Source organism: Cervus canadensis, chromosome 16, assembly GCF_019320065.1.
Source record: "Cervus canadensis isolate Bull #8, Minnesota chromosome 16, ASM1932006v1, whole genome shotgun sequence".
Classification (NCBI taxonomy): Eukaryota; Metazoa; Chordata; class Mammalia; order Artiodactyla; family Cervidae; genus Cervus; species Cervus canadensis.
The window spans coordinates 29,114,405-29,127,622 of NC_057401.1; the positions used below are offsets into that span (position 1 = coordinate 29,114,405).

The window sequence follows — 13,218 nt, forward strand, 5'->3', positions numbered from 1 at the left end:
CTATTTTGTGCAAAACAAAAAGAAACCCAAGAGTTTCTGAGCATAAATACAATCTACCATGTGCAGTGCACTCAGAAATAGTCAAGGATTTGCCAACACTTATTTCACCAGAACAGTTTTGCTTTTGCCAACTCAGTCTGTTACTATAGTTTAATTCTACTTGTTCTCATTTAAAAATCTTTATTTGCTGAAATCAACCTTTTTCATTCTAACAATTTCCAGTTAAAAAGCATACATAGGGCTTATCGTATAATTTACTGATAGTACTTACTTGCCTTTTTTAGCAGGTAAAACAAATAGCAGCCTATATATTTGCCCCAGATTCCTATCATTGCCTTGTTCTATATCCTCTGCTTGTGACATAAATAAAGCATATTAGATTTCCTTCCCTGACACTCAAACATCATCCTGCATGGCATGCCAAATCCTTGGGAGGAAAAGCACATTATTAAGTTGTTAAAGACTGATATCTTGATGAGTCATTTTGTCAGTTGGTTTTCCAGCAGAATTCCCTTGTAGAAACAAGAAAGAAACAAGAAATATGATGGAGAGGCAACACAGTCAGAGACAGAGAAGAAAACAATCTGAAAGTGAGAGGACATAGGTGTTGGGTCCCTCATAATTGACCTATGTCACTTTCTCACCTTGTGTGTCAGTTATAAAACCTCAGTATCATCATCCAATTTTTCATCTGTAATTGAGAATAATCCTACCTCAGATGACCACTGTGAAAATTAAAGAAATAAAGTAGAAAAAAGTACTTTTTAACATGTGCAAATAAATGTATGTCTTTGTCCCTTGAGGACAACTACTAGCATAAGGAATGGGATATCAAAAACACAGATACTGATTTAATATCTTGTAATAACTTATAATGGAAAAGAAACTGAAAGACACCCACATACATGTGTAGTTATTTCCTTCTCCAGGGGATCGTCCCAAACCCGGGTCTCCTGCATTGCAGGCAGATTCTTTACTGTCTGAGCTACCAGGGAAGCCCAAAATAACCTATAATGGCAAAGAATCTGAAACACACACACACATATATATGCATATATATTGTTGTTGTTCAGTTACTAAGTCGTATCAGACTCTTTGCAACACCATATGTATATGAATCGCTTTGCTGAATACCTGAAAATATCACAACATTGTACATCAACTACACTTCAATAAAACAAAACAGAACAAAAGTACGGATACTGTCTCCCTCCCTCTTCACACTCTTCCCTCTCACTCTATTAATGAGGAGGTGTGCTGTGTTGGGTCACAGGCTTCCTATAGGATATAAGAACAGAATGGACCATGGCCGGTAGTCTGGCCCAAGTCCCTCTAGTGACGTCAGCTTTGCTTGGGGCATGAAAGCCCTTCTACTAGCCATAACATGGCTAACATGGCTTGTCAGCATGTGAAGAAAGAAAAAAAGGTGTCCGTGTTTGAAGGACACTCTTTCTTTTTGGGAAAAGCATAAGCACACAATATGTTGACCACATTTAGGATGGTGTTTCTAATGATAGGAAGTACAGGATAAATCCTAACTTAATCAGCTTTCTGATTTCATGGGCTAAGCTAGTGGGAATTTGTATGTCTTATTCAGGATTTACATAGCCTGTTGAAGAAGAAGTTTCAAACTCTGTGACTGTTAGAGGAAAACTTTCCTCTCATAATAATTAAGAAGGCACTGAGCTCTAGGCAATGTCTAATTGTTTTATATGTACTCTCATTTAATCCTCATAAAACTAGAAGGGAGGTGCTAATATGCTGCTCATTTTACAAACGGAATTGAGGCATAGGCAGTTCAGTGACTTCTCCTGTGGCCATTCACTGGTAACTGCAAAGCCAGGCTTCAGATGCAGTCTGGATTCAGAGGCCTTTGCTAATCACAGTGTACTTCTCTTCCCTGAGACAGCTTTCCCAAGAGTTCAAAAATAAGAAGCAGGTATAGTACCTGAGGTCTCTTTACCTAAGCTAGGGCGACATTTTAAGTAGATAGTTTACCCACCAACTTTTCAGAGAAAATTATCTTTAAATGCACTAACCAAAACTTGTGTATTAGGAAAAAGATCTCTTACCTATCACTTTCCAGTCCCCTTAGTTTTTCTTTCTTTCTAAGAAAAAAAGAAACTAAAACTTTCAAAAGTATTGATGGATTCTCTCCCAACCCAGACTAGTAATTCTGCTATTTTAAAGACAATGTGGACATCGGGATTAGTCTCTCTGTATTTTAGAATGTCAACACATTTGCCAAAAATAAACTTATCAGTTAAATGCAGCCAAGAGATTTAGTTTATTTGAGCCCTACAAAGAAGAAATAGTTTACCAGTGTTTTTACAGATTGAAGTAAATCTGACATATTATTGACATATGCTATAGATTTAGTTTAATACCATAGTACAGATGTGTGCTCTGATAATTTTTTTGTGAAATCTAGGCTGAGATGAGTAGAGTTGTTTCAATATTTATAGGGTTGAAAATGCAGAGTTAGCAAAGGAAGTATTTTAATTAAAACAATATTTGCCCCTATATGCTCAGAGTAAAATGCAGGGGAATTCATTTAAAGATTATTTTTTTCCCACATAGTGACTATGTTTTTAGGCAAAGTGGAAAAGGTGTGTTCCACTCCCCCCGGCCCCATCTTTTTGATTTGGGAACCATTAAAAATAAACAATAGCTTCTTCTGACCTTTATTTCTTTCAGTTAAGTATATGTAACTCTTTAAGTTCAGCCTTTTTAAATTATATGTTGTAGGTATCCTGGAGATAACTTCAGTGGAGATCGGAGTTGTTGCCGTGAAAGCCATTAACAGCAACTATTATTTAGCCATGAACAAGAAGGGGAAGCTCTATGGCTCCGTAAGTATTCTGCTTCTAATTGAAAAATCCAGTTCAGTAAATTATTACCAGAGTTTTGCAATGTTTCCTCAGACATTAATAGCTTTGTTATCATTCTAGTGCTAGTAAATAGAACCACAGAGGGCTGGTCACCAAGAGTTTCAAGGGCTGGCAAGGCAGCTCTTCCAACTCTATAATCTCCTCTGTTGTTCACTCATTAGTCTACCACACAGGCAGTTGCTGGCATTCATATCAGTCAAAGCTTTGAATGCTAATATTCTGAGCTAACCAGTCAGACTCTCACGGAAGCATTTGGCCAAACTGCCGTGGTTGCTGCAGACATCTTGAAGAATCAGTGAAAATAAAGATCTTGGATAGAGCCGAAAACCACATGCTATGTATGTTTGTGTGTTATAGCAAGAGATAAAACAGGGGCATAAGTGTTTTGTATTCTGTTAAAATCTGAAATGGGGAGACACATCAAGAAATTCATAATTTTCTCTTCTGTTCAGTCAACTTCAGAATTTTATTTATCTGAACAATAATTATTAATTCACTGATGGAGCTGATACCCAGCCAGTGCTTTGGGTACATACACCCCTGTGGTCCATAGCAAGTGTCAGGGAATATCACTTTAAAATGTGTAAATAAACTTATTTTGTTGATTAGTATAAGGATGACTGCAGTGCCTGCCTAGGGCCAGCAGCTCTCAAACTTGAGTGTCAGAATCACCTGGTGGATTTGTTGAAACACATTCCCAGATTCTCTGATTCAGTTAAGTCTGTAAGACTTTGCATTTCTCACGAGTTTCCAGGTTTTTACCAATTGGTACCCACAATTTGAGAATCATTGGAAATTGGTCCTGTCATTGGTCTGGATATACAATAGCTTTGTATTTCATTCCTGTAAAACCCACTTATAATTGGAGAATCAGGCATACTTTGGGTCAATTTCTTTGATTAGAGTAAATGCTTTTTGGGTGAATGGGTCAGAAAAATTTTAGTTAAATTTTTCCATTGTATGTAACTTTACTACTGAACCTGGAAGACTAATGGACCATTTAAAAATGTGGTTCCATTTGGGAGTTCATAGCATAACCACTTTGGAGATATTCTTGTTTTTCTTTTCAATAAACATGCAGAGGTCCCTTTCCTCCTTAATCTACTATATGAGAATTACTGAGCGAGAGGTCCAGGTGTGTATTCTTTGAAGACTTACTAATACACAGTCAAAACCAATGCTTTAAAGTGAAACCTAATAAAAATTTAGATTGAGACAGAAATGTAAAATTCTTAATTGCAATAAAAGATTGAAATGATTTTTAATTGATAAAGTATACTTCTTTAAAAAGGTGACATCAAGGAAAAATGGATAACTCTCAAATGTCATAAAAATGTTTAATACTTTTCCTTCCATTCCCCCACTTTTTCTTCTGTTCCAACACAGCTCATGCCCTGAGTCTATGCCTCTTCTTGAGCTCTAAGACCTGTGACTTATTTCATTCTCTATTTCTAACGTAGATGCCCAGTTGCTTTCTATCACGTCATACCATTTTAATGATCTCCAAAGGCATTTATCAGATATTTCTCTCAAAAATGTGCTTGTTGTTGACTGTCTTCTCAGAGTAGATTGTGAAATTTGAGAGGACAAGGCTTGCCCTGTCCCACATGGTTTTTTCAGTCCTCGGAACCATACAATAAACAGATAGTACAACGCATAAACCACCTCTCCAAGTAGTTCAACCCATCACAGCTAACACACTCCACTTTTAGCCTGACTCAGAAATGAGCTCTTTCCCTAACCATTGTGCACTGTTTTTTCTATTTTGCATTACCACCAGGAAGAGTAAAACAGTATGGCTTGTTCAAAACTAAATTAAAAATCTACCAAAATTCAGTGTCTTATTCAGGGCAGAATAGGACTAGGAGCTACCAAAATTATTCATGAATACACAGTCTATATAATTCTGTATGGACAGAAGAGCCCAGCGGGTGACAGTCCCTAAGGTTGCAAAGAGTCAGACATGACTGAACAACTAACTTTCATTTTCACTTTTCATCAGGTGACAACTCTTATAATCCCTCTGTATTTTTTTCCAGATAATTTCCACTGATTCCATAGCCTTTTTGAAAATAGCAATTAGGTAAAAGCCTAAAGTGATTGATTAAACCAGCTCTATAAATTCTATTCTCTTAAATACTTTCCTTGATTCCCTTTTGGGAAACATATCTCCCTTATATTTTCATTATTTGCCTTCTGATCAATGTGTCTATTGTATTATATTGTATATTGAGTTTTCTCCTGACTGATGGACTTAAGTAAATAATGATAGTTTATAAAACTGAATTATATAGAATAAGCGCTTATAGGGCATGGTTTAAAAACTGAAGAAATTTCCCAGGTAATCCTGAGAAAATCTAAAAATCTTTTTTAAACTACCAAACCTCTACTTTTGAGATCTTGGTCTAGCCTAGATTTTTTTAAAACCTTTAATATTTATTATTCACCTAAATGCTGTAAACAACTATAGATTCCTAGGTCTCCTCCAGAGATTCTGATAGAAAAATTTGACCAATGATCTAAATATTCAGTGGTCTAAACACCAGAGATGAGGAGTCTGATACAAGTGTAATTCACTTTCAGAAACGTTTCTCTATAAATTAATTTTTAAGGAAAAATAAATTTAGCATCCATTCATACTTTTTTATATATAGCTCCATTTCAAATATAAATTCTTCCATAGTCTCTAAACTATACCTTCTTTATTGAAAAAATATAATTGCTCATGTAAAAAAATCCTCTTTGCTTTTAAACCCATATAGTTTCAGACAGACTAGGATGAATTAAGAGAAAAAATAAACTCAAAGTAAGAATTCAGATCATCTCTAATGCATAATTTTTTGTTATGTTAAAATCATTACCTTAAATAATTCCTTTTCTTCTTACTTTCAGCCAAATAAGTCATCACTTGAACATTACATTTAAATATTCTTTATAGAAGAGAAGCATAGAGGATAGATTCCAGAAAACAAAGCTTAAACTGATTACATTAAACTATACCTGCTCATTATGGTTCTGATAATGTTCAAAATTCGGATCTAGTCTGCAGAAACCTGAATTATTTAGATATACACATAGTCAAAACTTCCAAAAGTCCCGAAGTGAGAAATACTGAACTGCACAGTAGAGGTTTCAACCAAAAGATGCCTGTAGTTTTCAGATATATTTATATAGATAGATAGATGCCCTTGGTTTCCATAGAGAAGATAGCCCCAGAAGGAAAAAAGCTCCAGTTCCTTTTTAACTGCTTTAGTTTGGGTATAAAGGAAAGGAATATATCTGAAGTCAGAGTTTTGAGATTAGTAAGGTATCTCCTTTTTGCTATTCACTCCTGAGAGAAAATCTGGATTTCTATAATCCAGATTTCTGAAATGAAAGAGATATCAATCTTGGTCACAAAAGATCCCCTTAAAAAAACGTTGCCATTTGAAATGAAGCCAAAAGACTATGGCTATAAAGTGGACTATGGCTACAAGTCTTCAGACTTATACTATATAAGCTGTGCTAGTCACCAGATTTGTAGTTTCTCTGACACAGAAATTCACAAAGCAGGGTTGTCTCATGTCCTACTGTTCAACTATTCCTAAACCTCAGAGTAAAGTTGGTCAAAATTCCTAGTTATGGAAAATAGTGAATAATTTACAAAATTGAGAAATCTGGTATTTGGAAAAGAGAAGGATATCCCTCACTCCCAGGGCCTCTTGTTTATCTAGATCTATTAAGGTTTTGTTTTAAGATCTGCTTTCTTAACAATGTATATATATTTATTGTGGATTTATAGGTAAATAAACTTTACCAACTTCATAAGCCCACCTTTTCCCTGTAATTCTGTTTTTCCCATGGAACCTCAATTATTACTCTGAAAAAAAAAAAGGATGATAATAACATTCTTCATTATTTGTTCATCATAAACCTTGTTACTAGAATGCTTGTTTCTTAATAATCATTCTAGGCACTTAAACATGTCATACTCAAAGCACATCAGCTCCTTAAAAGGGCTGTGGTTATGATGATTGATTAAAGTAAATCGTGTGTAGAATGTTTTGTCTTTTTGTTTTATTCTTCTGTTGTTGATGTTTTGTTTAAGCACACAACGTATGTACAGATGACAAAAGCAATAAAACCGAGGAAGTGGAGTTCTCTGGATGGTTTGTGTAAAATGGAACCAAGTGTCATCACCACAGGAATAAAAGATTTTCTTTTTCCCTTGCAGAAAGAATTTAATAATGACTGTAAGCTGAAGGAGAGGATAGAGGAAAACGGATACAATACCTATGCATCTTTTAACTGGCAGCACAATGGGAGGCAAATGTATGTGGCATTGAATGGAAAAGGAGCTCCTAGAAGAGGACAGAAAACACGAAGGAAAAACACCTCAGCTCATTTTCTTCCTATGGTGGTACACTCATAGAAGAAGGCAATGTTTGCAGATGCAGTAGAACCAAAGGCTCTTTATGAGGCGTAGTTGGTGTTCTTTATGAAGACAGTACTTCACAAGGCAGAGACACATTGCAAATGTCTGCTTGCTTGAAAGAAAGGAAGCCTTTGAAGGTTTTTGTACTCTCTACTGACATATGATGTTCTCTTAATTAGTTCTGTGTCCTGCCTTGTGATCACAATATAAGCAGATCAAATGGATGGAATTTATTCCCAAGTGAACAATATTGTGGCTGTTTTGGGGTTAAGTTTTTGTTTATGTTTTTGTTTTTCTCCTCTGAGATAGAACTTAAAGGACAAGGAACAATCTGTTGAATGATCTTCGGGAAAGTTATTTATGGAATACGAACTCATATCAAAGACTCTCATTGCTCATTCAAGCCTAATGATTCAATGAGCAGTAAGACATGCAAGCATTTACTGGAAAGCACTTGGGTCAGATCATATGCACAACCAAAGGAGCTTTGCGCGTGACGTCATGGAAGAATCTGATAGGATTGATAAATATAAACATGGTAGTGTAAAACTGTTCTAACCAAACAAATAGCAATGGTATGCTTGTGCATTCTGCCTTCATCCTTTTCTATTTCCTTCTAAGTTATTTATTTAATAGGATGTTAAATATCTTTTGGGGTTTTAAAGAGTATCCTCAGCAGCTGCTCTCTGTTTTACCTTTTCTTTTTCTTTAGCACACCACATGCATATTCATGACAAAGTGTTTTTAAAACTTGGCAAACACTTCAAGAATAGGAGATAAAATTGGGAAAAGAGTGTGAGTGCCCCATGTGCTATCTGTTGACTTAAATCTGCACTTCTGCCATAAGGAACCATCAACAATAAACATGACAATACTACAACACGGCCTGAGTGAGAGATATCTGCCATCATTTAAAAACATACATCACTCCTAAAGCTTCCTTTCCTAAGCAATAGACTAAAAAGCCAAATTCTTCTCTTTTAATAAATCAGTGGGCCTCCAAAAGTATAGTAAAAGAAATAAAATTAATTGTCAAATACATTTTAGTAGCATAGGCTCATTATTTACTAATGATTTTTTGCCATATGTCACAGTGGTAAATGATGAAGAGGCTGTCTGCCTGTATAAGAACACCACTTTACAGGTCTCACATAGTGTATCTCTCCCACAGGAACTATCAAGCAATTTGGTATGAAGTGCAACCCTCCCCTCCCCCCACCCCCGACAGGGGCTTAAACTGAGCAAATATATCCTGGTATATGTGTAACTATATGCTGAAATTTGTTCAAATGGTATGATCTAGCCTTTACAAAACCAAATAAAACTTATTTTCTGTAAATTTAAAGAGCTTTGGAAGGTTCCATAATGTAACCTTATTGAAATTCATTTTGTTAGAGCAGGTATAGAAAACAGTACAGAAAAGGGTACCAGTCATCATCACATTGTATTCCACTAAATAAATACTTAAACCTTATTTGCAGTGTCTGTAGTGATTTTTAAAAGTGTAGAAAAGTACTATTTGTTCTAAATACTTTAAGTGATAACTATAAGATTATATTGATACTGCAGTTTTATCTTAATATTTCTTGTTTTGAAAAGGTCTGTTTATTTTTATTATTTGACACAGTATTTTGGTACAAAGGAAAGACTTACTAAATGTGTCTTTTTACTAAAGTTTAAGCTCTAGCAAGTCTGGTGTTTTATCATCTTCTCTAATAACTTAATTGTGTCGATGCTTAACCAACACTTCCAGTTAATCTGTTATTGAAAAATTAGCTTTATTAAGAAACTTTCTCATAAAGTAATTTCATTAAAGATATTTTTCTCATTCCTTACAAAAGTTGGAATTTCAAAGGAAATGCATTTGAGGCAGAATGTTTTGGCTTATGGCTAAACTTGCATTTTATGGTACTTGGCTTCCAACTTGCTTTTTGACAAATGGGATTCTAAAAATGTTTAATTTTGTGGTTGGAATCTGTATGTTAAAATTTAATTGGTAACTGAGTCTGAAAGCTATACTGTAATGCATTCCTATGAGAACTAGATTATCTTTGTTATTTTATTTTAAAATAATAATTGCACCTGACACATGAACATGGACCACCCACAACCAAAATTAAATGTTTGGTGAGACAAATATAGTATTAGATGACCATGGTAACAGCAAATAGGGCACAAACTGGATTCGTATTTCACATAGCCATTTAGATTACCAAGAGACTATGTGTAAACAGTCATCATCATAGTACTCAAAACACTAAAACAGCTTCTAGCAAAATGTATCAAAGCTTGCAGAAGCCAAAAATAGAAAACATCTCCTTTACCTCTCCCCTGCCTCACCCCCAGAATACACACATGGACAGAAAAAAAGACAGAAACAGTTTGGTAAAGAGTAATGAGATTCTCCTGCATTTAAAATGGCATCTTTGCTTGATATTGAGATAGAATTCTGGTCCCCTTTGCAGCTGGATTGTGCTACTGAAGGAAAAATGGCTCCAGTCCTGAATGTTTTTGTTTTTTTTTTTTTTAATCATGATTTTGGTAGCTCTGCCTCTGTAGGAAGTGTGAACCCTGGCTACATGTCAAGGTGCTTCAGCCACAAATGTGTATCCATCTGAGTGTTGATTTCAAGGAGACTCCTCATAAAGATATAGATTCCCTCCCTCCTCCTACCTCCCAAAAGGCTGAACAGTGTATAGTATGTTACATTTAAATAAATCAATAAAAATACTGGGTAAAGAAAATAAAAATATTGTCCTTGTTTGTTTTATTAGGCTAAAACTATACCTGGTAATTAAGAGAGACGCTCACGTGTTGTGTGCTTGGCAGGATGTGGTTAAATGCCCCACAGCCCCAAACAACAACAGAAAAAAAGTCACTTAAACATTTGTAAGGTTTCTTTAATGCTTTACATGTGTGAGTCAGCTATCCTTACTCTAATAACAACCAAATGCTTTCGATTTTTTCTAAGTATTCAGGTCCACCTAGTTTACACAGTGGATAAAGAAGGATGAATTGAAAACAAGGATGGCTTGTGAAACAATGAAAGACTTTTGGAGGAAAGCCAGGAGGCTGCAAAATCTGATTTCAAGGGGATGGAGTAAGCCAATGAGTTTGATTTGAAAAGTAGAGAGAGAAAAATACATAATATTGCAAGTTGGGGCCAGGATCCAAGCAAGGTTGTGTGTGTGTGTGTGTGTGTGCGTGTGTGTGTTAGTCTTTCAGTCGTGTCTGACTTTTTGTGACCCCATGGACTGTAGCCCACCAGGCTCCTATGTCCATGGAATTCTCCAGGCAAGAATACTGGAGTGGGTTGCCATTCCCTTCTCCAGGATATCCTTCTGATCCGGGGATTGAACCCTGATCTCCCACATGGCAGGCAGATTCTTTACCGTTTGAGCCACCTGGGAAGCTCCAAGTAAGGTTATGGACACCATTTAAATATATCATCACTAATATACACAGTTTATAATTTGGATGTTTCTTAATTCAGGTTCTATGATCATTCAGCAAAAATTAAAATTGCCTTTGCCTTATCAGTGAAGATTTCAGTTTATGTAAGCTTTGTTTAAATAAAGTTATTTGTAGAAGTCATGAAATATTTAAGAGGAGATACCTAGAGTATTAGAAGTAGTAACACATTTACATGAGAACAAGTATCCTGTTGATTAAGGATTCTTGTCAGTTTCACTAGACAGGACCCTTTTTAACTTAAAGTAAGATTTAAGGGGGGAAAGGGGATATTTTGGGAAGATAACTGGAAACAAAAGGGCAATTTTCTTCCACCAGAACTGAGAGATGAAGTAACTAAAGTCCTCTTCCTCCTAGGCACTCATTTCCTCTTACCTCTGATTGGCTTTATTTGCTTGACTACTGCCTGTCTCCATTTTATTTCTTTCTAATTGTAAAGGCCCCAAATCCCAAATCTCTTTTTCTCAAGATTCCAAAATGGAAGCATCCAAGGTATGCCAAGTGTGGGTGAGGTACTAACCTTTAGAGCAATCAGTAGGACAAGGCATATGGGCACTATGATTGGGCAAGCTTTAGTCACGTGACCCAGAGCTCCATGGTGTGGATTTTGGCAGCCCACACTACTGGAACTGGTGAAAAACGGTGTACCAAAAAAGGGTGGTGCTGGGCACATACAAAAACAAAAACAATTCTTAGCTACGTCTATCTAAATGAGACTACTGACTTAATCTTGCATTTTTTGCTAATGCTAATCTTGCATTTAGGCTAATGCTAGGCTTCATCCTTTTCTTCAAATCAGAGAGATCTCAAGATTTTTTAAGGCATTTTTTAAAAGGGAGAAATAGCAGTCTTTTTTTTTTTTTTTTGGTGTCAAAGCCAAGAATAGGGTCCTGAATACAAGCATGCTCACCATAATTCTGCAACTGTTCATTGAGATGAATGCAAGTTTGCACTAAGTCAAAATGTAGTTCTCATACTAAGTATCAGTCTATACAACAGCGTGACATTATAAATATTTCTTTACATTTATCCCAAGAGTATATACTAGTATTTTCAAATATATCAATGTAAAGAGGAAAATCTGAAACTCAAACGTCATTCAATTTTCAAAAACTGTAAAATAAAAACAGACAAAAGTAAAAACCTGCTCTATATCGCTCATTAGGCTTTATGTATATTCAATATAAGAGAAAAGAAAGCTTTATAACATGAATTTCTCTTTTCTGTTGCTGATTAGAAAATAATAAAACACAAAATGCCCTTGTAAGTGCACAATCTACTGAAAACACCTTTACAAACACCACGTTAAAATGGAATAATCATGATCAAACTAATGAGATCAGAGGAACTGGTCTCATTCCTAAGTGACTAATACTGACTATTTCCATGTGGCTGTTCCATGATAGTGGCTGTTCTATGATAAGAGCAGCAATTTCATACACAAAGAGAAAAGCCGTATACCAACTGTCTATGCATGTGGCCTGTATTATCTTACACATTTTTATTATCCTTCATGAAAGAGTCTGTGTTCATTTTTTAATATTGGCAACTGCATCCTCTAGAGAGGAGAACAGCAAATGAAGAATCAAAATATCCCATGTTCCTCATTACAACTTTAAACTGAACATATGCCTTTATACAACTTAGGCAGTGACCCTAGTTGTAGAATAACCAACTACGGTAGGGTCTTAACCTTCCTAAAGTTTGGTTTTAATTACCTTATACACATCTTATACACATCTTAAATGCCTAGATAATCTTACCATTTTTCAAATTATTTAATGATCATTTCTGGGTCAATTTAAGATGCTGACAATGAAAATATTCTTGGAGAGGTCTTTCAAGGAGCAGAAAATTAAAATCAGTGTTTCATGAGATATTATAAATCAAAAAAGACTATTTTTTATGGCTACAGGAGGCATTTAGGTGAGGGGTCACTTAACTCAACATCATAAATATTTTAACATCTGTATCTTAACATCTGGTATTTTAACATTTTCTTTTTTTTAATCAAGTATCCTTATTTTTAAATTTAAACTTAAAAAGTGAAGGATAAAAGCAGTAAAAATTACACTTTAAGTGAATAAAGTGAAAGTGAAAGGAAGTCAGTCAGTCATGTCTGACTCTTTGCCACCCCATGGACTGTAGCCTACCAGGCTTCTTCCTCCATGGGATTTTCCAGGCAAGAGTACTGGAGTGGGTTGCCATTTCCTTCTCCAAAACACTAGACTTTTCAACTACCATTATTTTTTTTCAGAGACATGATCAATATGTTAGACAATGATATTTAGCCAGTATCTATAAAAATGATATAAAAATGTCTGTTTATTTGGGAGATTTCCAACTGGGAAAATTGAAAGAGCAACACTGACAAATGGTATTGCAAATAAATAGGCAAACATCTTACTTGCTTTTATGATAAATTGAAAATTTGGAATAAAA

General features: G+C 35.3%; 1 protein-coding gene across 1 annotated transcript in view; it reads left to right on the forward strand.

Moving 5' to 3' along the window:
• The window catches only part of FGF10 (fibroblast growth factor 10), an 89,086-nt gene extending 79,033 nt beyond the window's left edge, over positions 1-10,053 (forward strand). The window contains exons 2-3 of the mRNA XM_043489098.1: positions 2,749-2,852; positions 7,105-10,053. Coding sequence (XP_043345033.1) covers positions 2,749-2,852; positions 7,105-7,302 — 302 coding nt within the window. The 3' untranslated portion in view covers positions 7,303-10,053. The remainder of the gene's footprint in view (positions 1-2,748; positions 2,853-7,104) is intronic.
• The last annotated feature ends 3,165 nt before the right edge of the window (positions 10,054-13,218 follow it).